Here is a 24,938-nt window from a genome sequence, read left to right as displayed (position 1 = left end):
AGATTCTAGCTAGATTTCTACTTTTATCAAACGAAACTACTTTTCTACACTAATAAACTAGCATTTTGTAACTTTTATACTATATACACGATATTAATTGTTATATAATAGCTTTAGTTTATTTTATTTGAAGAATAGTATTAACTTTCTATTATATAAAAATATTTTTAGTTTTTTTTTTGTTGTACGCTTTTTTTTTTCTGATGCCCGCGCTTTTTTTTGCGCCTTGCGCCTGGGCCTCAGGAGAGGCCTATGCGCCTTGAGTGCGCCTAACGCCTTTAATAACTATGATATAAACCTTATTTATAGTTGTATTTTGGATGAGGGATGCTAAAAACCTATGAGATATATATAAACATTTGTATAATCTCCTTGCGCCTCTGTACGAAAAGTCCACCGCTTTGCCCATTGTTAGACAGCGCATCTCGCTTTTTAGAACCAAGAGAGAGCTACACCCATCTTAGGTGCTTGGGTTGATATATGAACATTCAAGATAAGTTATAATTTTAATACATTAATTTCTAGAGCATAACAATGTGCCGATTATAATATCTAGACAGTTAAAAAACTAATCATTAAAAACACTTATAAATCACAATACAAACAACTCAAAAATAACATAAGCATCTACGCCAAAACGTAAAAAATATCTACTAAGCTTCAATGGCTGTCTTCTTCGCCTCAACGTCATCAACCATTTCCGTATTCGATATTTTCCAGTTTTCGATATCCTTATTCTCATCGTTACGATCTCCGTTAAAGTTCTGCACTTTATACCGGTGTCTAGATGCCAAAACCAAAAAAACCAAAAAATTTATAGCTCCCAGAATCGCAAGCAGCCAATAGAAATTTTCCAATTTACCCTTGTTCAAATCGTTCGTTAACCAACTTCCGTTTGTTGCCATGTCGGTCAACGTAACCAACACGCTACTCATAAAATAACCCATCGCTAAAGTACTCAAAAAGAGCCCCGTACTCATTGATTTCATCCGTTCGGGTGCTTCTCTGATAAAAAATTCAAGTTGGCCCACGTAAGCGAAAGCTTCACCCGCACCGACCAAGAAAAACTGCGGGACCAACCAAAAAGCCGAAAGTTTCTTCATTTCGTTTTGGTGCGTTTCTCGCCGTTTTTTCTCAACAATAGCGGAAGCAACCATGCCTATAACCGAAAGAACTAGCCCGATTCCAACTCTTTGTAAACTCCTGAGCCCTTTTGGATCGTGGGTTATCTTTCGGGCTAAACGAACAATGACGCTCTCGTTAAGAGATGTAAATAGGAGAATTGATATAAATAGGAAAACCGAAAATGAGCCTGCGGGTATGCTAAAGTTTGCAACTTTTCGGTTCATGATTGTAGCTTGCTCGATCGTGAATGTGTTCATCTGAGAGTAGACTGTCCAGAAGAGTATACATGTTGACCATATCGGGATTAGACTTATGACCATTTTGACTTCTTCGACTTGCGTTACGGTTGAAACTAACCATGGGTTATTTCGATTTTGATCCGAATTTGCATAATCAATTAATATGGCTGCTTTATCAAGAGACCTGTATCACCAATTGTATAGAAGAAAATGTTAATTGTTTTTGAGTTAATTACTGTTTTTGTCCCTGTGGTTTGTCAAAAATCACTATTTCAGTCCATTAGTTTAAAAATTGCGATTTCAGTCCCTATGGTTTCACTTTCGTAACCATTTCAGCCCTTGTGGTTTCACTTTCGTAACCATTTCAGTCCATTTATTTTGTTAGTACAGGGACTGAAATGGTTATGAGGTGGACTGAAATGGTTACGAAAGTGAAACCACAGGGACTGAAATCGCAATTTTTAAACTAATGGACTGAAATAGTGATTTTTGACAAACCATAAGGACGAAAACAGTAATTAACTCATTGTTTTTTCATGAAACAGTTTTTTTTTTTTTTTTTTTTTTTTTTTTTTTTTTTTTTTTTTTTTTTTTTTAATACATACCTGAATTTAGTCGTGTGTGGAACTTTCGAGTTGCCGTACTCATTCAAAAAGCATGGGTTCGCAGGGTACGGGTGATTCCTATTTTTTATAGCGAGAAACACGACTCTCCATATAACCGTTAATGGGCTTCCTTGCGGTTTTTTAAACCGATACTTAGCGGTCCCACAAATCAACACAATAACCGCAATGATCATAGTCCCGGCTGAAATCCCATACCCCCATCCTCTACCCACATTATCTTGTATATAAACTAAAACCGTCACTGCAAAAAGAGACCCGAGGCTAATACAAAAGTAAAACCGATTGAAAAAGTACACCATTGCCTTTTCCTCCTTAGGATTGGAAATGTCGAATTGGTCTGACCCGAAACCTGACACGTTTGACTTTATACCGCCACCACCTAATGCTATGGTGTAAAGTGCCAAATAAAGCATCGCGAGTTGACTTCCGCTAGCTTCTATGCAATGTTGTTTTATCCGGTTGTTACAATGTGGCGGTTTCATGCTCGAGAGTGTTGTCGCTAGTGTCAATAGTGTCACACCCTGTTTCATAATTAAAAACTTAGGGTTACTTCAAAATTTATAACTTGTTTTGCTGTCGAACCCGGAAATTTTAGTTTGCAAACCATGAACCAAATTGACCAAACCTCAAACCGGCTAAACCAACTAATTTGCTTTGGTTCGGACGGTTGGGTAGGGCTGGCAATAGATATCTATATAAGACACGATTAGACCTGTTTACTTAAAAAGTACACAACATGATTTATTACTTTTTTTAAAATAAATAAAATTATGATGTTAGGATCCATCATTTCTTGTTTTCGGTACATAAAACATAAAACTGTGTTATGGACATGAGATACAAAGTAGTTAAATGAGTTGTATTCATGTTTAATACTTGTGTTATATGCGTCGTCAGAGAGAGACCTGTTAAACCCGATAAGACATGATTTGCCAGCTCTACGGTTGGGTCAATATTAGTTGTTTATGAACATCTATGCGTTCAACAAGAGATTTTTTTTTCTCTTTTTAACGTTTTCATTGTCATTTTATGTCGTTGCATCTTAATATAAACGAAAAACGTGATATTTACCACTGCACAGATAGATGCGAAGATAGCAATGGTTAAATAACGACCAAGTTTAGCATCTGCCAAGAATCCTCCGAATAACGCTAGTATGTTTAGAGCTCCCATGAAGTTTGTCACCGTGTTTGCAGATTTTGATGACGAAAGATTCAATTCTCCAACCAAATACGTCACTAAATTCATCGATATCCCCATCACACATATTCTTTCCGAGAGCTCGGTTCCTACAAAGATACATACATCGTTTAATTAAACGCATACCCACAAACTCAAACAACATTTATAACTAACTACCTAAGATGAGCCCGGCTGCAAGCCACCCTCCGGTTTTCGATTTGTCAACAGGATTTCCTCTAAAATCAACTGCATCTTCGTTGTCGGTTTTCGAAACAGCCAAAACCTGTTTGAAAAAGAAGTTTAGAATCACAATGACAGGATGAATGTTGGTATGATATGAAGTTGAAGAGAAGAATTACCATTTTGGGAGTGTGTGTTTTTCTGTGTGTGTTGAAGTACAAGAATATATCTCTTAATATAGAGAGAATTTGTAGGACAAAAGTTAAAAAGAAGGTAGGGGAAAAGAAAGATATGCGATAAAAGATTTCTCTAGAATCAATCTCCCAAATCTTAGGTGGAGAATCCTGTTTGAAGTATCTTGAAATGTACCCGGGTAGTGTATCATTGGTCTCAGATATTTAACGTTAAAAGATATATTTATTAACGCACGTGTCTAATTTAGGTTCGAGGTGTTACATCATATGGTCAATGCCGAAAGGTGTTTTTTGATAACTTATATGTCGTCTTCGTGGATATCGTTATCCCTGGTTATATTTTTTAGAGGCGTATACGGCGTTCTATACTTGTCAAACCAAAAGACGAAGTCGTTTAGATCAGAGGGTGTGGTATACCGCCCTTGGCCAACTCAGCAACTTTGGCGCCCTATAGCGCCCCTCTCCCATTTTCCGGCCGCCAAAGGGGGTGCTATGGCATGCCTCTGCGAGTGGCTTGGCGGGCGTGAAAGAGGAGAGAGAGTCACAACCAATCAGATTTCTTCTTTTTTTATATATAGTAAATGGGGGCTTTAAAGGACTTTATTCCACACCGTGCAAGTTAACAATAACGCATCTCGATTATGTATCGCCTACATGGCGTGAGCTTTATATCACACCACCCAAACTTATTGCTGAAAACCAAAACTAATTGTGTAATTCCTTTTTTGTATGTATATACATTTTCCATGTCACATGTAGGCAAGATTTGGTAATGGAGGGCTGAACATAGATATTTTTTTATACAAATTGGGTGTTGGTATCAACTATTCTACCGACCAATGACAATTAGTGGTCAAATCATAACTTTAAAAAAATGATTGATGTTAGTAGAGCTGGTAAAAATGTGTTGTGTTAAGTAGGTTGAACACGAACACGACATGATACGTTTAACATGATTAGAGAACTCAAACACAAAATGTTTAAATACGTGTAATTCCTTTTTTGTACATGTACTTATTCTACGTAAAAGTGTAGGCAAGATTTGGTAAAAGGAGGGCAGAAGATAGATCTTGGTACCGTTGGCAAATCGTGTTGTGTTAAATGAGTTGACCACGACATGACATGTTTAACATGATTAGTAAATCCAAACATGACATGTTTAAGTAAACGTGTCATTTTTTAACACACCAACATGGACATGTTTAATACTTAGGTTACACGCGTGTTTAAGACGATTAAAGGCAACCCGTCTCAATAACATGATGACGTGACACGACTCGTTAACACGATTATATGTAAAAAGTTCGATAACCTAACACGTTTAACACGGTAATTGACACGATTAGCTAAAAACGGTTAAAAAAAATAATAAGACACAATAAACAAGGTAAAACAAAAGTTACCAAAGATTACAACCAATATTAATCTATAATATATTTACTAGTGAGTGCCTCCGCGATGCGGCGGGAAACACAAAATTTTTGCTTTGTTGGGTTTTGAGTATCCACCGTTATCGAAACTAAAATTATGGTTAATAGGATTTTAAGGGGTAACTTTGTAGAATAGTAACCAAGTTTTAAAAGTGTCCCAATTAGGTCACTCAAGTTTCAAAAGTGTTCCAATCAGGTCACTCAACATTCATTTTTCATTAAAATTAAGGGTGTTTTCATCCATTTCAAAAGTAACCATGGTGATGTGGATTTTTGTTTCTTTTTTCCCTTTTATTTGATGCTAACTTTGAGTGATGACGTGAATTGTAACTTGTTTTTTTAATTTTTAATGTAATTACAGTGTTTTTATTTTTAATAAATATAATTTCATATATTAAAATAATCCGACCCCAACATCTTATCTTCATTTTTTTCTTGACACATAGAAAAAAGGACTTGACTCGATTTGATTGTTAAGTTATCTAATTGAGACAAAAACGCTACGAGTGACCTAATTAGAACACTTTTGAAACTTGGTTACTATTCTGTGACATATTCCCGGATTTTAAAACCATTCGGTTTCGTTATTAGTGGTCATTTGGTTTCGTTTTTTCAGTTATCTTCAAAACCTTTGGCATGGGCTAAATTTTTTGATTTTTGGTTAAAAATTGAAATCAAGATAAATATATTATAACTAAGTATAACAAATATTATACGCAATGAAAATAATATGATTTAACCTCTTTTGTAGTAATATATATGGATAAACATTAAACTCGTTTAGTGAAAATAATATAATATAACCTTAAATAAGAGTATTAAGTCTTTGTAGTAATATATAGAATATGTATGGTTTGGTCGGTTCGGTTATTATTCTCAATCAAAGGCGAAAGCAAAGTCACCAGTCTTCTTCTCAGAAATGCATGAAATTAAGGTATAAATATATGAAATGAATGTATAAATACATGGAATGGTTTGGTTTGATTAATTTGATATACATGGACTGAAGGTATAAATGCTAGAAATATACGAAAATATGAATGGTTCGGTTCAATTTGATTAATTTTGGTTAAACGAGTGTACAATAAAAAACCAATAATTGATTTTTGGTTGATTAGTTTTTGGTGAATCGATTGTTAGTTAATCTAGTTTTTGGTTGATTTCGGTTTAGTTTCATTTGTTTTCAGTTTGGTTTTGGTTAACGATTTAGTTACTGCTCACCTTAGACATTGTTAATCGTGTAACATATCAGATTTTTTTAATTAAAAAGGCTCCATTAATATTATACTTAAATCAAAGAGAACAAAATGCGTGTTTTTATTATGTATTGAAAAAATTATTAACGTACGAAAAAGTTATGTTTGTTTAAAAATCGTAAGGGAGTTAGTTTTTTATAAGGGGATAAAATGTAATTAATAATTAACTAATCAAAATTTTGTTAAAAAATGTGAGATTAAAGTGTAATAAGATAATGGAATTAAAATGTAATTAATGGTTAAAAGACCAATTTACCCTCATTTTAGGTTTGTACATTATGCATCAAAGGAAGAAAGTTCTTATTTTTTGGGTATCTTAAAATACCATTCACTCAAACGCTACATTATTATATATAAAAGTATAACGACGTTAATTTTAATGTTGATTTTAATGTGATCCAACTATAAAAGCACTTCGTGATGATAACGTGTTGTGAAACAAACCTTATAGCTAAACAATATGAGAAAGAGATGTAGGGAGAAAGATGTTTATATATCATTGATAGGCACAACAATATAATTAATATATTTATAATAATGTAAATATCATGTTAGCTATTTAGTCAATTGGAGACTTCTTACACAATTTTGGGACTTTGAATCAATGCAATCCAAGAGTGATTTGGAAATATTGTTCCTTTTCACAATCACATTTATCTCAAAAGCTTATTCGAATTCTACTTTCAACATTTGACAATTTAAAGAAGGAAACTTTAAAGCTATCCGTATTGTTCTCATGCGCAAATCGCTTTCTAGTTCTTCCGTCAATTGGAAGTGTTGCACAACCTTTGGATCCGGATATGAATCAATGCAATCGAAGAGTAATTTGGTAAAATATTGTTCTCTTCCATTATTGGATAGACTCAAAAGCTTATTCGAATTCGATTTTAGCATTTGATCATGATAATGTAAAAGCTATTCATATCGTTTTCATCCTATTGCAAAGCATCCTCTTTATAGTACTTTTAGACTTTTGGACCATTATGCATATAAGATGGACTCAAATAAAACAAACAAATATTAGTGTGGAAATATTTGTTTGACAAGTGACTTCAAAAATGTATCATAATAGTAATAGTAATAATAATAAACTATTGTGAAACATATCTTTTTTTTTTTCTAATAATGTTTCTCAATCAGCAAAAGAACCAATTTGAAAATTGATTGAAATACAAAAATGTACTTTTTAAAGCCGTTAGGGAATACAAAACAACTCATTCTATGGAAATCATCTAAAAAAGATGTTTAATAACTTATGTACATAAAGTCCAGGGCTTTCTTGGTATGCCACATCAACAAACAAAACCCAAATACACCATAACACTTTGGAGCAAATTGGGACTTTGGGTAAATTAGTTGGGGCTAGCCAGGGCATTGTGTGGTGCAAAAGTAATATAGTTGGTTGGTGACATAAAGATTCTTTTATGAAGTAAAAAAGAATGTACTTTTTAAAGCCGTTAGTGGAATACAAAACAACTCATGCTATGAAAATCATCTAAAAAAACATGTTTAATAACTTAGACCTTTCTTATCAAGTGAATGATTCGAATATATAACCATCTTTTTCAGCCTTTAAGGGATATTCTTCATTAAGAAGCTCAATGTGCTATCTTATTTTGTATGTCCTATTTTTATTCGTGTATTATACGATCATACGATTATACTACATACAGTAGAAACTCGATAAATTAATACTCGATTATTTAATAAACTCTCTAAGATAATATTTTTTGCCGGTCCCAACTCGGGGATAGGGTGCTAAATTAATAATTCGCTAAAATTATAAGATAATACATTTTTGATAATTTCTTTAGACCCCATATAAAATATAAATTAATAATTCCTTATATATAGCATATTACATGAATGATTTATGAAGGTCTATTGAAAAATGACTCAATTGTCTTTTGTTTTTTGTTGAAATCAATTTCCCCTTAAATCTCGTCTCTAATTTTCCTTAGTATGGTAAGAACATCTGGTGTTGTTTTCTCATAGCTCAACAAGAAATTGTTCAATGTGATTGCTACTTTAATAGCTTCGTTTCGCGAAGGGGGCTCCATTGTAGAACTTTCATCATCTTCTTCATCGATATCATATTTATTAATTCCAATAACGCTTTCAATAATTTCTTCTTCGTTTCATGATACATTGAACATAAGAAGCATAATAAGGTGGGAAATTGAAGGTTTCTTTCAAATTGGGCCGTTCATTTGATATACATGCATTGTATACAATAATTAAGTGGAAGCTTGAAAGGTGTTTGTAAACTAAGTATTCTACTATAAATTAATAAAATATTAATTAATATATAAATTAATAATTATTAATTTATCGATTAATTAATAACTCTTTTAATTAATAAATTTTGATGGTCCCAAGTGTATTATTTTATAGAGTTTCTACTGTAGTGTGTGATCAGGCAATGAAGATAGGTGGTTATGAGGGTGGCGGTGGAGGTGGTTACCCGCCACCAGCAGTGACCGATAGGTGACGCTGGCAGCAAGTAATGATTATCGTTTTGGACGTTTTAGGTTAGCAAGTTTTATCATGTATCAAGAGTTACTCAAATTAATAAACTTATTTACAAACTCATTTTATGAAAACTAAGTCATGATGATATAATTTGGGTACAAACTCATTTTATGAAAACTAAGTCGTGATTATATAATTTGGGTAAAGAATCATGTACAAATAGCTTTATTATATAAAACGTACGAAATACATGAAAAGGTAAAAAAACACAATGACATTTTCGTAATTATTTTACTCATAATTACCTTACAGGATCAAAATTATCTTACAAGATCAAAATTACCCTACAATATCATTTGTAGACTAGTTATGATGCTCTACAAAATTACCCTACAAGATAAAATTACCCTACAAGACTATTTGTAGAGTAATTATGGTACTCTAAATAATTACCCTATAGTATCAAAATTACCCTACAAAATCATTTGTAGGGTAATTTTGATAATTACTCTACGAGTAAATAATTACGAAAATGTCACCGTGTGTTTTACCTTTTTCATGCCTTCCGTATTTTATACGATAAGACTATTTGTATTTGATATTCAGCCTATATAATCTGCATTATTTTATTGTTTAACACCATGTGCAACATAAAAATCTATATCAAATCTCAAGCTATCTATTGATAAAATTATATATAATTCTAATTACACGCTTTAAAACCATTTCAATTAAAAAAATGATAGATATTGATAGATCTATCACCTCTAATTTAAAACAAGTCTTGTAAAGATTTGAAGATCACGTAATAGTGGTGATTTTAGTCGACCATCGTTTATGTTCTAATTATATTTGTGCTTTATAATAAAGGTTCTAATTATATTAATTAAAATAATATCTCTACCTGTATGCCTTTTATATGTTTGCATTGTGGATTACCAAATATCTAACTTATTTATTCATATCCTAAATATTGGTGGGGAGGTAACACATGATATCTTTTTTTAACTTACCCACCTACATAATAATTATATAGTGGTAGTGTATCCATGAAAGAACTTTTTTTTCATATACAAAAATTGTGTCAACTTTGATGATGTTAGCACTAGTGAACTATGTATTCATGTATTCTTTCTCAATGATTTTAGTGTTATGAAGGTCATTTTAATTTAAATAGACTTTTCTTATTATTAAAGAAGAAAATAAATAAACAAACATTGTTACAAGTTAGCACGTGTAGGGTAAACATTTATACAAGACTATTGTTATTTCTGGTACATATGAACCCGGTGCTCGGGGGGGGGGGGGGGGGGGGAAGCGCCCTAGTGTATATTCATCTAAAAAATATATATAACATATAGTGTTGAATTGTATTTAATTTTATCTACAATTTGATATAAATTCTATAAAAAAGCGGAGTTGTATCAAAGATGAAATTATCATATCACAAATGAAATTTTAGGTTTGGTATGGCTCTGTTTGTTATAAACATTTATATTAAAGTGTAGATAATAATAAGTACACCACAACACTAGTCGGTTACTTTTAGTATGTAATCTATATAGTTTTATATAGATTCCAATAAACTGAAATTTATCCAAATATGAGTCGTATTCAATAGACCTCTACTTATATATATATACCACATTTATACGATAGTCTAAAAACATCGTAGCATACAGAGTTTGCCAAATTTTGAAAGTATTCAAGAATCTTGCATTTAAACTTTGGGTGGTGTTCATTGTCAAGTTAACTTGACTGGTTTTGACGAAACTTATGAGCCAAACAGATAATGCCAGTTTTTGAGAACAAAACTAAACCGAAACAGCTAGGTTGGTTGGGTCGCCAGACTGGCCAAACCATTTGGTCTTGGTGGTTAGCAGGTTTGGGACATGGTTTTTTTAACACGGAATTGTAGTATTAGATCTTTGAAAATTCAATAAAATGATAGGTTTTAAAAATATCAAACATTTTACCTTTTGTGTAGTAAAGGGTCTACAAAACAAAATTTGTAATATAATTTATAAATTAATGCATACAAGTTTTGTATCAGGTAAACATAAAACTGGGCTTCACCATTAAACTTAAGCCACTAAAAATACTATACATTGCTCATTGTATAAGCTTTCACTCAATAAGATGTATGTAAATCCGCATTCTGTAAGTAATTTAGTCTCGCAAAAATCCCAACAAGTGGTGCCGTGTTATAGGTACATGCTTCTGTTTGCATGTAATTTCCTCTATGATCAAAAAACTCATCATTATGGTTGGGTCCACCAACTAAGGCCCCGACCACTATATTTGGGTTCGGGTCCTTAGACCCGTACCAAGTGTCATAACCTTGAGTGCACCCAATGAACCCTTTGTTCTCTCTATAGGACACAATTGATGCACCTCTATGGTGGACCCTTGTAGGGAACCTTGGGCCAAAGCCCACTAGATAACTCATGTTCATTGGGTTAGAGCCCAAAATATAATCCACTTGAGATATTGAAAACTGAAGAAGCTCTTGAGGGGTTACATCTCCTCCATGACATTTGAGCTTTTTATGGTTAGATTTATGGAGTAAATCTGAATACACCATTGTCAAAAATGACCCTGAAGAAACGTATTGCATGTTGTTCCATTGTCTAATGTATATGAGCCCGCTAGGGGTAAAACCGGCATTGTTCTTGGTACCGTTGTTTTTGTTTAGACATGAACAAATGTAGTACTCGGCTTTTGATTGGTATTGATCTAGAATTCTTTTGTGCTTCGCATGTTTTTCTTCGGTAAGCAACTGCATATAATGGACACGGTTTATTTGTCGGATTACGTTTTCGAACTAAAAAATGGTAACAATTTATTTAAATTTAAACTTGAAAAAAAAAACCTTGAAACTAAAAATATATCAACAAAAAAATGAATCCCATTTCAACATGAAAATCACATACCAATCATGGAGGAAAACAAAAGGTAAGTGATCATTCACATTAAAGACTACTTACCATATGGGCTTGTCCACTAAAGGGTCCACTCACTTCCAGTCTTTCATCAAAATTATTATATGTATTTTAAGTCGGTTATTTAAATGGTTGTAAAAGTCCCGTCTAGACTCCGACTACTCCCTGATTACTCCCTACAAGGTAGGCTGCCGAGGCCCGAGTATTGTTCGCCTAGGCTGATTACTCCCCAAGTAATCTCCGCTTAGGCCGAGTACTTCCCGAGTACTCTCAAATCCGACTAGGGAGCACCTAGCAACTTTTGCAATCATGGTTATTTTAAAACCAGTTGATTTTTGAAAACCAGACGGGACTAGTCTATTCAACAGGTTAACCTAGGAACCATTGGCGCATCTAGTTAGATTACGAGCTAACGAATATAACACAAGTAAGCTGGTTGGTTTTAAGTAAACTGGACAAAATAGATGTAATACTAACCAAAACCCATTGAAAAATTACTGCTATTTACCAACTTTCTTTATAAGTTGTCGGTTTTTACAAGAAAACTCTTTTGAGAGGCCCAAAATTTTAATTTAGGAATCCATCACTCATATTTGAATAGTATCCCCTTCATAGTTAAAACATAATATGAAGATCAATGATCAAAGTCAAACTCATCTTGCTTTTAATATAGCTTTATAAATTTGAGCTTTGACCACTGTCATTCAACTATAATGAGATGTTAAGCTTTTTGTTGGCATATTATAGGTTATATAGAAACTTTTGATTTAACATGTGATTTAACAGTGATTCTTAATAATCAATTTAATGAGAAAACTGTCTTTGATATAAGACCATAGGTAATGGTTAATGCCCACTAAGGGGCATTTTTCACCACATCATCATCATAATGCCCTTTTAAAAAAGGTGTAATGGTTAATGCCCATTTCATTTATTACTTTCCATTATTTTTCTTCTCTTTGGGTATTATTATAGAAATACCCCTCACTCTTCATGCCCCTATAATGCCCATGAGTAATGATGTAAGGGCATTATCAAAATCTTTCATGCCCTTATAAAGCCCCATTACATATGGTCTAAAAGAATATGCAAACTGTTAAAAATTTGAGGAAATTAAAGTAGTAATTTCCTCTATTTTAAAGTAATAATATAAAAGAATATACAAATATCAAAACTTGTTATAATATCCTATTTACTTTAAAAATTAGTTATAATATCAAATATACCTCCGGACTAGGGAGGGTTATCTTGAGAACTAATGAAAACCAATCGAAATCAATTATTGTAATACAACCCACATGATACTTAAAATACAACATTAAGAATAGCATTTACTCTTCAAATAATTCATCCATTCTCTCAAAATCACTTTTAATAAACTTTTTACACATGTGTAAATATAACAAATTTTACATAGTAAATGGCAAACTTGCACATGTTTAGTTATTTTATTTACGAATACATGTAAATTTAAACGTGTATTTTTTGGAAATTTGAATGGTATTTGATCAAGTTTTCACTATTCTCACAAAGTATGTGTGTAAAAAGGCAACAAAAATTCTAATCCAGTTTGCCAATTGGATAAAAATAACAATAAAAATGGAACCTTAAAGACACAGATACAAAAATTTTTATTTTTGAATTAAAGTGATAAAAGCGACCTAAACTCATGCGCCATTTTAGTACTTTACTCTATTATTAAATTGTACTTTTAGGTGAGAAAAAATTTTTTAATGATGGAAAAAGTGTGGAAATTTAAAAAGAATGCATGGTAGATATGGACATAAAGAGTTGAAGCCGAAATACCACAATTTTTTGAATGGCAAAGACAAAAGCATCATCCCCATGTGCTCATGACCTTCAAAATAATTAGCCCACACATCTACTATTGCCCTCCTTGTGAATGAGTTATATTACTTCACTTTATTGCATAATTTCTGATTGTGGGGTTGACTGGTTTTTAAATTTTTATTTAAAGATGACTTATAAGCTTATATGTATCAGATACTCCCTCCGTTCCATTAAAAGTGTCATATTTTGAATTTTCAAAGTCTTTATTTATAAACTTTGACTTTAATTATATATTTTTTGTGTTATATAAAACTTGATGAAAATTAACCCGATAAAAACATTTGTAAAACACACTCAAATCATATAACTTTCATCAAGTATTATCTAACACAAACAAAATTATTTAAGGTCAATGTTTATAAATAAAGACTTTGAAAAATTCAGAATATGACACTTTTAATGAGATAGAGGGAGTAATAGATATATCAAATCTAGTTCTTACATGCTTAGACCATATAGGCTAGACAGACTATAAAATGAGTTGGTGAGTTATAATCACGTTATAAATAAGTTAAATGTAATGTTAAACGGTCGGTTAAACTTATGCTTTTTATATTTTGTATTTTTTTTTAGTTATACCTCTTGTTTTACATCTAACATGAGCACAACTTATTTATTAAATGTAGTAGACAAATCAATGAATCATCCCGTTCACAACCCAATCTAAAACCTAATTATTTTTGTGTGAAGTTTTAAACTAGTTGGTTTATGCCATTTGAAAAACAATCATCATTAATAATTAATCAACTTTAATTTAATGCTATCATCTCTAGAGTAATCTCTATTAAAAATTTAATCAATCATATGTCTACATCATTGCTCATCAAAATTCAATCCTACAATGAGTATGCATTGAAGTTACTAATATTAAAACTACTAAAGTGACGAATCGGTGGATCATTTATTTTCGGTATGTTCGGTGGCGATTAGAATTTGGGCGGAATTCAGTACTTGGTGCAACATTCCACCAATATTTGCTTTCGATTTTAAAGATCTGATGGAAATCCATAACTCTACTCAAGGAGATAAAACAATGAAAAAGATTCTCCGAGGATTGGTTATTATATCGTGTTGGTGCATATGGAAGGCCAGGAACGATTTGGTGTTCAACCAGATTAGGAGAAATTCTCAAGAGATTATGATAGAAATCAAAACGAAAAGCTTTGGGTGGCTAAAAAATAGAACATCTTGTAATTATATAAGTTGAAAGTAATGGTGTAAATATCCCATGTATATGTTGTAATTTTGTCCTTTGCCCGTTTGGGTCGAGGGCGTTTGTTCTGTTTTGCCTTTTGCCCGTTTGGATTGGAGGTTGGTTTTAATGAAGTTTTATTTTAAAATAAAAGTAAAGTAAGTGTTTAGGTAGTTGTGTAACCAAAACTTTGACCACACATATCACAAATGAAAATTATCCATATTTGTTTCAAGTACTCTATTATAGACAAATTAAAAGGTCAAATTACGACAAAAAAAAAACAATTTTTTAACAAAAGAAAACAATAATCAAAATGATTTTCCTAGAACAGAAAACCGATCCAAAAACCAACTACCTCATTCTGTTCGGTTTAAAATCAAATAAAAAACCGAAAATGTAATTCCCACCGTATCCTTCAACTTTTCTTTAGGAATTTTAATTTAACACTATGTTCCCGAGTCATTTAACAGGGGGAGGTGAGGGGAAGGAAAATTTTCTCTCCTAATCTCTTCAATTTGGGAGGATGGATATATGGTCATATTTTCTTCCCTTTTCTCTCCCCTCCCCCTGTTAAATGAAACTCGGAAACATGGTTTTTCATATTTTCATCTCTTTTCCTTCTCCTCCCCCTGTTAAATGATACTCGGGAACAGAGTGTAAATGATGTCATTTCAACCGAAATGACTCCAGTCACACTCATTAAAAACATGTTGATTATGGGGAGACTAAAAGTACCACAAGTTTATTATTAGTTTTGTGAGTTTAGTCTAAAACTAAAACCTTTTAAGTTGAGTAATTTTAGTTTTGTTGATATTTTTATTTAAAATTAAAATCCTGTCAGATTTTTTAATTAACATCCAACTTTTTTGTTTTTTTTTTCTCCCTTTTAATAAAGGGCAAAATGGTCAGATTTTTTAATTTGTTATAAGAAAACGTTAAAAGACCATTTTGCCATTCACTAAAAGTGAGGAAAAAGACAAAAAAAGCTGAACTAAAATGGCATTTAAATCAATTCAAAATCAGCAAACATGTTATCATCACACAAGTGTTGATATGTGAGTGGATGGAAATTACTATTAGAGAGCGTACGTACCTTGGATACGAGGACTTGAATACCCGCATATTTAACATCCCAGCTGAATTCAGTGATGGACCACCCAACGCCACCGAATAAATGGGCGTTATCGATGACGTAACTCAGGTAATGGTGGTTGTCGGTGGCTTTGTACAACCATATAGCCGCCCACAGGAGTTCGTCTTTGTACCCACTCACTGATGTGTAGTAATTCTTTACCACTCCTATACTTGCATCGTATTTTCCTCTAAACTTGTCTCCAAATTCAAATAACTACAAAAAAAATATATACGTATGTAACAATTTTTTTTATTGTTTTACGTGGATGTCATGTAGACTCTTCTATCAATGTAAAATACTACCGGTAACAATTTATATACATGTTTATATCATCTTGTATATTTAAAAAAGTTATCTATGTTACTTTTTTTACACATTTGGAATGTCATTGTTTTAACTTTTTTATAAATACATTAGGGGTGTTTAAGATCGTATTATCCAGTTTTTGGATATTCGAAAATCGGATATCTGAACATTTCGAATAGTGAATATTAATATCCGAATCCGTATCCGAAATTTCGGATATTTTAGATACGGATTTTTTGATATTTCGGATTTGGTTTCGGATTCGAATGTTTTTGAACACCCCTAAAATACATGCAATTTTAAGAGTATAGAAACTATAATATGTCAAAATTTGGGTTGATAGACGATGGCATTCCAACTTAGTTTCAACATGCATTAAAGCTGGATAGTGTGGTTTAATATAACACCCTAGTACATCAATGTCACGTACACAATAAACTTTAACTAACCTATTCATTAACAATTACTATGTTGTGTAACTAATAATTAAATAAAAGAAAAAAAAAAGAAAATACGTGATTAATCTATTGAGAGTGGCTCCACATCTTTCTCTCTCTCACGCCCCTTAAAGGCTGAGTTGGACGAGGGCACTAGCCAACAGTCCTACACTGTCCAGTCTAATGGTTAAACTAGTATTAAAGTTTAATATTTGTCTTTTTTTTTTCTTATAGCTACTTAAACATTTATACATCATAAAATTTATTTCTAACTAGTTATATATCTTAACTTCTAATTATCAATAGCATAAATTACTATGTTATATCATGAATTATTTTGAAAAAAGAAAAAGAAAAAAGATTTTATGTGGTTAACCTTGATTTGAAAAATAATATACCTGTTGAGCATGATGCAATAACAAATGTGAGTAATGCGGGTTTGTTTTTCTGAACACAATAGACGCCGCTGCCATAGCGGCTGCGGTTTCTCCGGCAAGATCCGACCCGGGATTCTTCTCGTCAATTTTATACGCTTGTCGTGACGTTGTCATATCCTCCGGTCGCTGCCAGCAGTAGTGATCAGTGTATCCGTCACCCACCTGTCACCATATCAAATCATCAATAAAATTTTAATTTTTAGAAAAAAAAAAGTTAGAGTAAATGACCAAATAGTCCTTGAGTTTAGGTTATTTTGCTACTTTAGTTCAAAAATAATACTTTTTATATCTGGTCCATTAGGTTTTATTTTTGTTGTTATTTTCATCTAATTGGCAAATATGTTAAATTTGTTGTCCTTTTTGTCATTTTCCTTATTTATATAGAGTGTATGATCGCCAATTAATGCCTGAACTCCATCATGAATTCCATCATTTAAACGAGAAAAACGAAAAAAATGGCAGAAATTTATAACTGAGTTTGCCAGTTAGATGTAAATGGCAATAAAAATGAAACCTTGGGGACCTAGATAAAAAATGTTTCATTTTTAGATTGAAGTATCAAAAGTAAGATAAACTCAGGGACCATTTTAGCATTTTACTCGAATTTTTAACAGTAATTTTTATATTTGATAGAATAAATACATTACAACCTGCACCTATAACTCTAACGGTTTGACGTCACAAACTTTTGGTTCTGTATGGTTGTTTATTGGTTTGGTTTATTCAATTGTAACCGAAACTGAACTAATTCGAACCGAACAGAGCCTAGTTCACTAACCTTCAAACCGTATAAGAATTCGGTTAGTTGTTTCGGTTCAGCCCACTTTTCATTACAATTTGATTTCATTCATTTTCGGACCGGTTCGGTTTATGATTAAATTAGCTTCAAACATGTTTTTCGCTTTCGTTCAAACTCAACTTTACATTTTAATCAGTTTCAAATCGAATAATGAACACCCCTAACGAACAACATACCTCCGCCCATAACACATTGGGACTGGTATGAGCTTTAATAAAGTAATCCGTCCCCCATTTTATCGCCTCCATCGCGTGCTGCAACTCTCCGGCACCGGCAATATATTCACCGTACTCAATAACACTCCACGACAACATCGTTACCGTAAACGCCATCGGTAACCCGAACTTCACGTGATCTCCGGCGTCATAATAACCTCCAACCAAATCCACCTGCTCAACAACAAATTCAATAAAAAAAACCGTCAAAACATAACAAAATTGTAACAACAATGACGTTACGTACGCCTTGGTCAATGCCGTCAGTGAGGGCGGAATTGTCCCGCCACGTGAGGCGCTGGTTGTACGGAAGTCTGCCGGAGCGTTGAGCTTCGAAGTAGATTAGCGATTTGGAAAGCGCGTCTGCGTAGTTGTGTGAAGCGGTAGATGTGGAAGTGAGAATGGAGAAGAAGAGAGATAGAAGGAAGTAGTAATGGTGGTGTGAGATTGATAATGGCTTCTTCTTCTTCATCTTCTTCTCCATTTTTTAATTATTGTTATGTTATTTCTTCTTCTTCTTCTTCCCTCCTAAAGAGATTTTAGAGGGAATCCAGGAGTCTCTGTCTGTCTAGTGGTGGTCGTTTTATAAAGTCACAAAATGATAAAAATATTCTTACCGTTTAAGAGTTAAATGTTATTTTAGTTCTTGTGCTTTGAGTCATTTTAACAGTTTAGCTCAAAGTTTTGAAACGTTTTTATTTTAGTCCAAATAGTTTCAAGTGTTATCATTTTAGTCCACTGGGTTAACTCCGTCTATTTTTTATGTTAGCTAGAAGGGTAATTCGAACATTTTATATGGTTGAATTGCCCTTATAGTTAACATAATTACATAAAAAATTACTGAAATGACCTTCTGGTTAACGAAATAAAAGGATGGAGTTAACTCAATGGACTAAAACGACAATGTTTAAAACTACTTGGACTAAAATGGTGATGTTTCAAACTTTTAAACTAAACTGGCAAAATGACCCAAACCACAAGGACTAAAATGACATTTAATTTTTTTTTTTTAAATAAATATGAGTAGGGTATACGAGAATTGGTTGAGTTTGTTGAAACTAGTAAACCGAACCTAGGGAGTTCAAGGAGAAGCATGCCATTACAAAAATCATTAAAAGGATTAGGTCTTAATTATTCTGAGTAAGACTGTGTATTAGTTGCAAAAAAATATAGAAAGGATTGGATTTCTTGGTATAAATGGTGTTGGTCTACAACCATATGTTTCTAGTTTTTTTGCTTCGATTTTGTTTTATTGGTATGGGCATTTTTGGTAGGGGTGAGTTAGGTTTAGGGTGGAAATGAGTCAAGTCGTTCATGAGCTACTCAAGCTTGGTTTGTGAAAAACCTCGGTTTAGCCGAGCTTAAATGAACTAGCTTGAACCAAGGGCGGACCCAAGCCCAGCCAAGGTAGGCGGGCGCACCCCCGGGGAAAAAAAATTTAGTGCTAAGATCCGTCGAAAATCCCGTCCGCACCCCTTGGAATTTTTCGACCGAACCCTTGAATTTTTCGTCTGCACCCCTTAGGTAAAAAGTGTTATCAATTTATATTTTAATTTTTTTCTAGTAAACACTTGTTTAAAAAAATACTACCTAAATTATATAACTTTTAATACCTAACTAACTAAACCCAAATACTCATACCTTTACCCACTTATAATTCCTAACTAGCTAGCCTACTAAGTCTTAGCTCATTAACCAAACCCAACAATATTTCAAACTATAATAAAATAACTAAAGCCCAAAATCTTTAGAAATTCTCTCTCGCTCTCTCTCTCTCTCTCTCTCTCTCTCTCTCTTGCGTCCCTGCACTGGCAACGAACAACATCACCCAGCGACAACAGTCCAGCAGCCAGCGACCACCTTAATCAGCCACCATACCACCGTCGTTTGACACCAAATCTTACCAGAATCCGAACACGGGTAAGTTTCTTTGTTATTTTGATGATTTTGGTTGATATTATAGGAGAAAAAAGGGTAATAAAGTTGTTAAATAGGTTTGAAATTTTGGGTGTTTTGACGTTGTTTAGATGATTTTTAAGGTGATTATGTTGTTTATATATTTTTAGGATGATTACAACTTACGTTATGATTTCTAGCGCCTGAATAGTTGAAAATTAAAATTAAAATTGAAACATTATGTTATGGAGCGATAAACTTATGTTATATAGAGAAAGAATTGCTTAAGAAATTAGCTTTAGATGATGTTTTGGATAGATTTCAAAAAATGAAAACCCGTAGGGTGTCGACGTTTTAATTATGTTTGTAACAAGGTTTGACATGTTTTTGATGATTATATAAATTTTGTTTGATGTTCGTTTGTTTTACGTGACCCGACCCGATACGAACCGGTTTTTTTACTTATATATCTAGGGGTCTAAAATTTTTAAAAATGTTCCGCACCCCTATGGAAAAATTCTTGGGTCCGCCACTGGCTTGAACCTATAAGCTTTACTTATCGACTTTAATCCAGCTCGCGAACTTAAACAAACATTTTTTTATATAATTTTTATTTAATTTATTTATCATATTCTACAAAATTATGGTTAAAATAATTGAAAGTTATATATATAGGAAAAGGTAAATGAGAACCACTTTAGTTGTGAGAACCATGAAACTAGACCTTTCAAAGGTTTTTTCAAAAAAAAAAAAATTCTCAAAAATCTAAAAAAAAATCACTTCTTCCAGCAAAAAAAAAAAAAGTCACATGCAAAAATTTACATCGATGTAAAAAAATTATTGGTGACGTCATCGTTTCGAAAACAAAATTTACATCAGGCATAACTACCGACTCGAACAAATTTTTTTACGGATGTGTTTATAACATTTTCATCTATGTTTGTTCAAAAAATGGTAGCTCAACTCGCACGCGAACTAGGGTTTCTCATAGTTCTCATAACTCGTGGTGATTCTTAATATATTGTGTTTGTATCAAGTTTATAATTAAAAAAACATATATAATTTACTATAAATGTAAATAAACGAGTTTTTAGAACTCGTGTGTTGCGATGGGACCATTAAACTGTACAAAATTGGACATAAAAACGTTGAATCACGCACGGACGCTACGGGTTATCAATTCACCAAATTTAAACAATGAAACACAACCCACAAAATAATGTTTTTAAATCTGGATCATCAGATCAGTCGAACTAGTCAAACCGCTTTAAGAACGAAATATAATAACATAATTTAATAAATATATAGATACAAAATTAAAAGAACAAATTGTATTTCATATTAAAAATAAGTTTACCTGGAGAATGTACTAAATTTATATAAAAAACAAAGATAATAAAAAAAAGTTGTCATTTATTTATATAAAAAATTAATTTAGTATTGAGCAATGTGTGTGAAATAGAGGGGGAGAGCGTGAGAAACATATAAGAGACTTTGGACCAATGAAAACAAAAGAAGTTGAATAGTAAATATGTGTGTGGAGAGAAAATTGGTAAGTTATATGGGGGAAATTAATTACAAAATAATAAGCAAGTTGAGCGATTAGTGATCAATGCATTCGTCACCCACATGCCACGTTATTACAAATATTAATAACACTCACCTCAATTCAAGATGAACAACGATTCTCCACCGGTAGCAAATGTTTTTCCATTTACCGGAGGAAATCTTAGTTAAAATAGACTCCTCTAGCAAAAATAGACTAATAGGGTCAGTGGCGGAACTAGCACATTAACTCATAGGTATCCAAAAAAAAAAATCACCGTGCAATCATACAATATTAAAAAAAACGACAATAAATAAATAAAGTAAAATAAATACCCAATAGACATAGTTTAACAACGAAAAAAATAAAAGTATAAACATACAATCTTCAAAGGCTGGGCTATTATTTAGTTATTTGTGTTAATTATTTAGTTTCTAATTGGGCTTATTATTGATTTGTATCATCATCACCAGCTGGGCTTATTATTGGTTTGTAAAAATTTCTTTGAGTGGTGTCCTCGTAGTTGTTTAGAGGTGTCCTTTGTATAAAAATAAAAAGAATAATAAATTTTACACTATTGGTAAAAAGTTGAGTCGTAGCCCAGGCTACACCTGGATATAAGCCAGGTCCGCCCCTGAATAGGGTCAACTATACCCAACCAATCTTCATAACATACTGTTACTGTATAGGTAGAGCTCGTTGTAAAAGACACATTATCAGAAAATTCATGTGTAGAGCCAAAGAATCTGTACCATACAAGTTAGCAATAACATTTATCAAATGAAGTAAAGGTTGCAATGTATAGAGAAGACCTCACCGTTTAAGAAGTAACCATCGAAACAATGGAATCCACTATTTGTTTGTCATTACTTAGAATTGAGTAGACCTCATACACCTAACTCTAACGTATCTTTTATTTCATTTCTTCTACAATAATTACAAACGCTTCTTTAATTAAGGGTCTACTGCTAAAATTCAATGCGTAATCTTAGCATTGAATGTGTATGCTTGAATTATCTTATTTTTCAATTATTGAATCATTTCATTTACCAAATACAATGTTAACAAGATTAGTCAATAATTTATTTCAATGCAACAACAAGCTACTATTTATAACAAGTAGTTTTGTTAGTCGGTTAATTGGTCAAACACATTTTATTCATGAAATGTATTTTTGTTAAAGACTTGGTTAAAGAAAGGCTAAATTAAGAAAAGACTTAATTAAAGACTTAAAAAAGACTTAAAGTAATAAATTTCAAAAAGATTGATACAACCACTATGAGATTAGTGCATTAACCACTTGTACAAAACAAACATTCATAGCATGGTTGTTACTTGTTTGTAGCAACAAGACGATAACTCCATGAGGTACATAGATATAGTTTTTCTAAGCATGTTAACGAATTTAATGTTTAGTAAACACTTCGCAAGAAGTTAGTTTTTTCAATGAACAAACAAAAATGAAGAAAAATGTTCAGTTATCTACAAGAATGAACATGAACACATGTTTTGTTCCTTCATTTACGTTGGTAACATCTGATTATGTTCATTTGTTTTCCTTCGCTTATGTCTATTTAAATATTACTATAAAAGTTCAACGTGTGTGACTGTGTGTGTTATAATTTTTGTTACAAAAGTTTATTTATATTTGATCTTTTATGTTCGTTTGTGTTTGTTAATTTAAGTTGGGTTCTCTCATTTATGTTCGTTTATGTTCATAAACTGTTCATCTAGAATGTTAATGAACGAACATAATCGAACACAAATAAGTTCATTTTCATAACGAATGGAATGAACAAGAAGATTCGTTTGTTCAATTTTTCGTATTCGGTTAAAGTGAAATGAACGAACGCGAACATGCCTCCGTCCTTTCCGTTTGTTTACAATCCCAAGCCTTTTAAGTTTAAATGATGTTACCATTTGTATTTCTAAATTTACTTTAAGTTATTTAACCAATACTTGTGAGTGTAGGGTACACAAAACTTTGTCCAGATATCTAGAAACTGGTATACATAACCGGCCGTTTTGTAGTTTTGTATAATCGTTCATGACATGAATTTTTGTTCAGGGACGTATGGGTATAGTCCAAAATCGATTCTTGGTTTGATTTTAATTAAACATTGCTCAAATTAAAAAATATATATATGTATATGTATTGATCAGTTTGGGATCTAACATGTTCTAAAAACGCTACCCAACAAGCACTATAAGGTGTGACTCTTAACTTCTAGGCTTGTATTAATAATTAAGCTAGTTACACAAATGGTTCATGTGGTTCGGGCAAAGTTACAGGCATGGTTACAGAAGTCGCTAGTTGCTCGGCTAGCTAGGGAGTTGTGAGTACTCGGCCAAGACGGAGAGTACTCGAGGAGTACTCCGACATGTTAATTATAAAGAAAATAGTTTTCGGGAAATTATATGTATGTCAAATATCATAAGTTTTATTAATATTTATAACAAATACATGTTTAAATAGAAAAATATTGAAAAATATTGGCATTTCATTATTTGACAAATGATATTTATTTTTTAATATGATAGACATAGATTTTTTTTTTTTTTTTTTTTTTTTGTAACTCAAACTCGGTTGACTTGACCAACTAGATCCAATTTTGTCCGAGGTTGAAAGTCAGACCCGTCTCCGGAAATGTTAAAAAAAATAGGCCCTGTGCAAGATAAAAAAAAACCGGGCCCAATTGTGTAGCCAGACTTTTTTGAACATGGGGTTACAATGTAACTTTACATAAACAAACGTACGTTAATAACATTTCTTTGGTTTATGTATTGCAAACCGTGTAACAAGTTTAACTTGCTATTGATAAGCTGGATATTTTTGCCAATGAATATCTGTTTTGAGTTTTTTTATATATAGTAATGAAAATTTTAAACGAAGGGAAAAAAGATGTTAAAAACTGAAAAACAGCTTTTATTTAAAACCACAATTTTTTTTTAATTCTTGTTGTGTGTACGACTTAAACTTAAGAACTCTCACTTCTAAACTCATATATATTTAAAGGTTTTATCTTTACCAAAATATCACCACTCATTGGTACCTCATTACTACTACAAATAGTTATATTTGGTATTATGATTTTTTATTAAATATATATAATATTATATCAAATTTTGAGGGATATGAAATGGGTTTAAAGCTTCCAAAATATTACATTAAAAAAATATTATAGCTATGAATCATAGTGGTGGACTTGGAATATTCCATAGGTCAATGTGGTTTTAGTTTTTCCCTATTGACCCTTGATTATTAGATATTATGTTGAGATAATGACGAATTCCTCTTGTACTTAATAACTAAACACATGTCCCTTTCTTAGAATGTCCGGTGCCCATTTTCATCATATTTATATTTCCCACTAACTTATTATTGCACGTTTTCGTCTCATCATGTTACAAGTTTGATGTTTTAATAAAAACCAAAGGGCAATTTACATTTTTTCTCCCCCAGAGTTTGTTTCAA

The 24,938-nt window shown here is 32.2% G+C and overlaps 2 protein-coding genes across 2 annotated transcripts; both read right to left on the bottom strand.

Annotated features, from left to right (window-relative positions):
- Nucleotides 1-548: 548 nt before the first annotated feature.
- Nucleotides 549-3,654, bottom strand: LOC110938138 (protein NRT1/ PTR FAMILY 6.4). Its single transcript, XM_022180609.2, has 5 exons — nt 3,532-3,654; nt 3,350-3,455; nt 3,062-3,279; nt 1,970-2,511; nt 549-1,548 (listed from the first exon to the last, which is right to left on the bottom strand). The coding sequence occupies exons 1-5, from the start codon at nt 3,532-3,534 to the stop codon at nt 654-656; spliced, it is 1,764 nt and encodes a 587-aa protein (XP_022036301.1). The 5' UTR covers nt 3,535-3,654; the 3' UTR covers nt 549-653.
- Nucleotides 3,655-10,705: 7,051 nt separating this feature from the next.
- LOC110938137 (endoglucanase 11) lies at nt 10,706-18,579 on the bottom strand. The gene is made up of 5 exons (XM_022180608.2): nt 18,269-18,579; nt 17,983-18,195; nt 16,969-17,169; nt 15,786-16,040; nt 10,706-11,483 (listed from the first exon to the last, which is right to left on the bottom strand). Exons 1-5 carry the CDS (start codon nt 18,503-18,505, stop codon nt 10,836-10,838), a joined length of 1,554 nt encoding a protein of 517 aa, XP_022036300.1. The 5' UTR covers nt 18,506-18,579; the 3' UTR covers nt 10,706-10,835.
- Nucleotides 18,580-24,938: the final 6,359 nt, after the last annotated feature.

This window comes from Helianthus annuus, chromosome 4 (assembly GCF_002127325.2).
Source record: "Helianthus annuus cultivar XRQ/B chromosome 4, HanXRQr2.0-SUNRISE, whole genome shotgun sequence".
Taxonomy (NCBI): domain Eukaryota; kingdom Viridiplantae; phylum Streptophyta; class Magnoliopsida; order Asterales; family Asteraceae; genus Helianthus; species Helianthus annuus.
The sequence above is the reverse complement of the archived record's forward strand: the minus strand, read 5'-3'. Positions and strand labels throughout refer to the sequence as shown.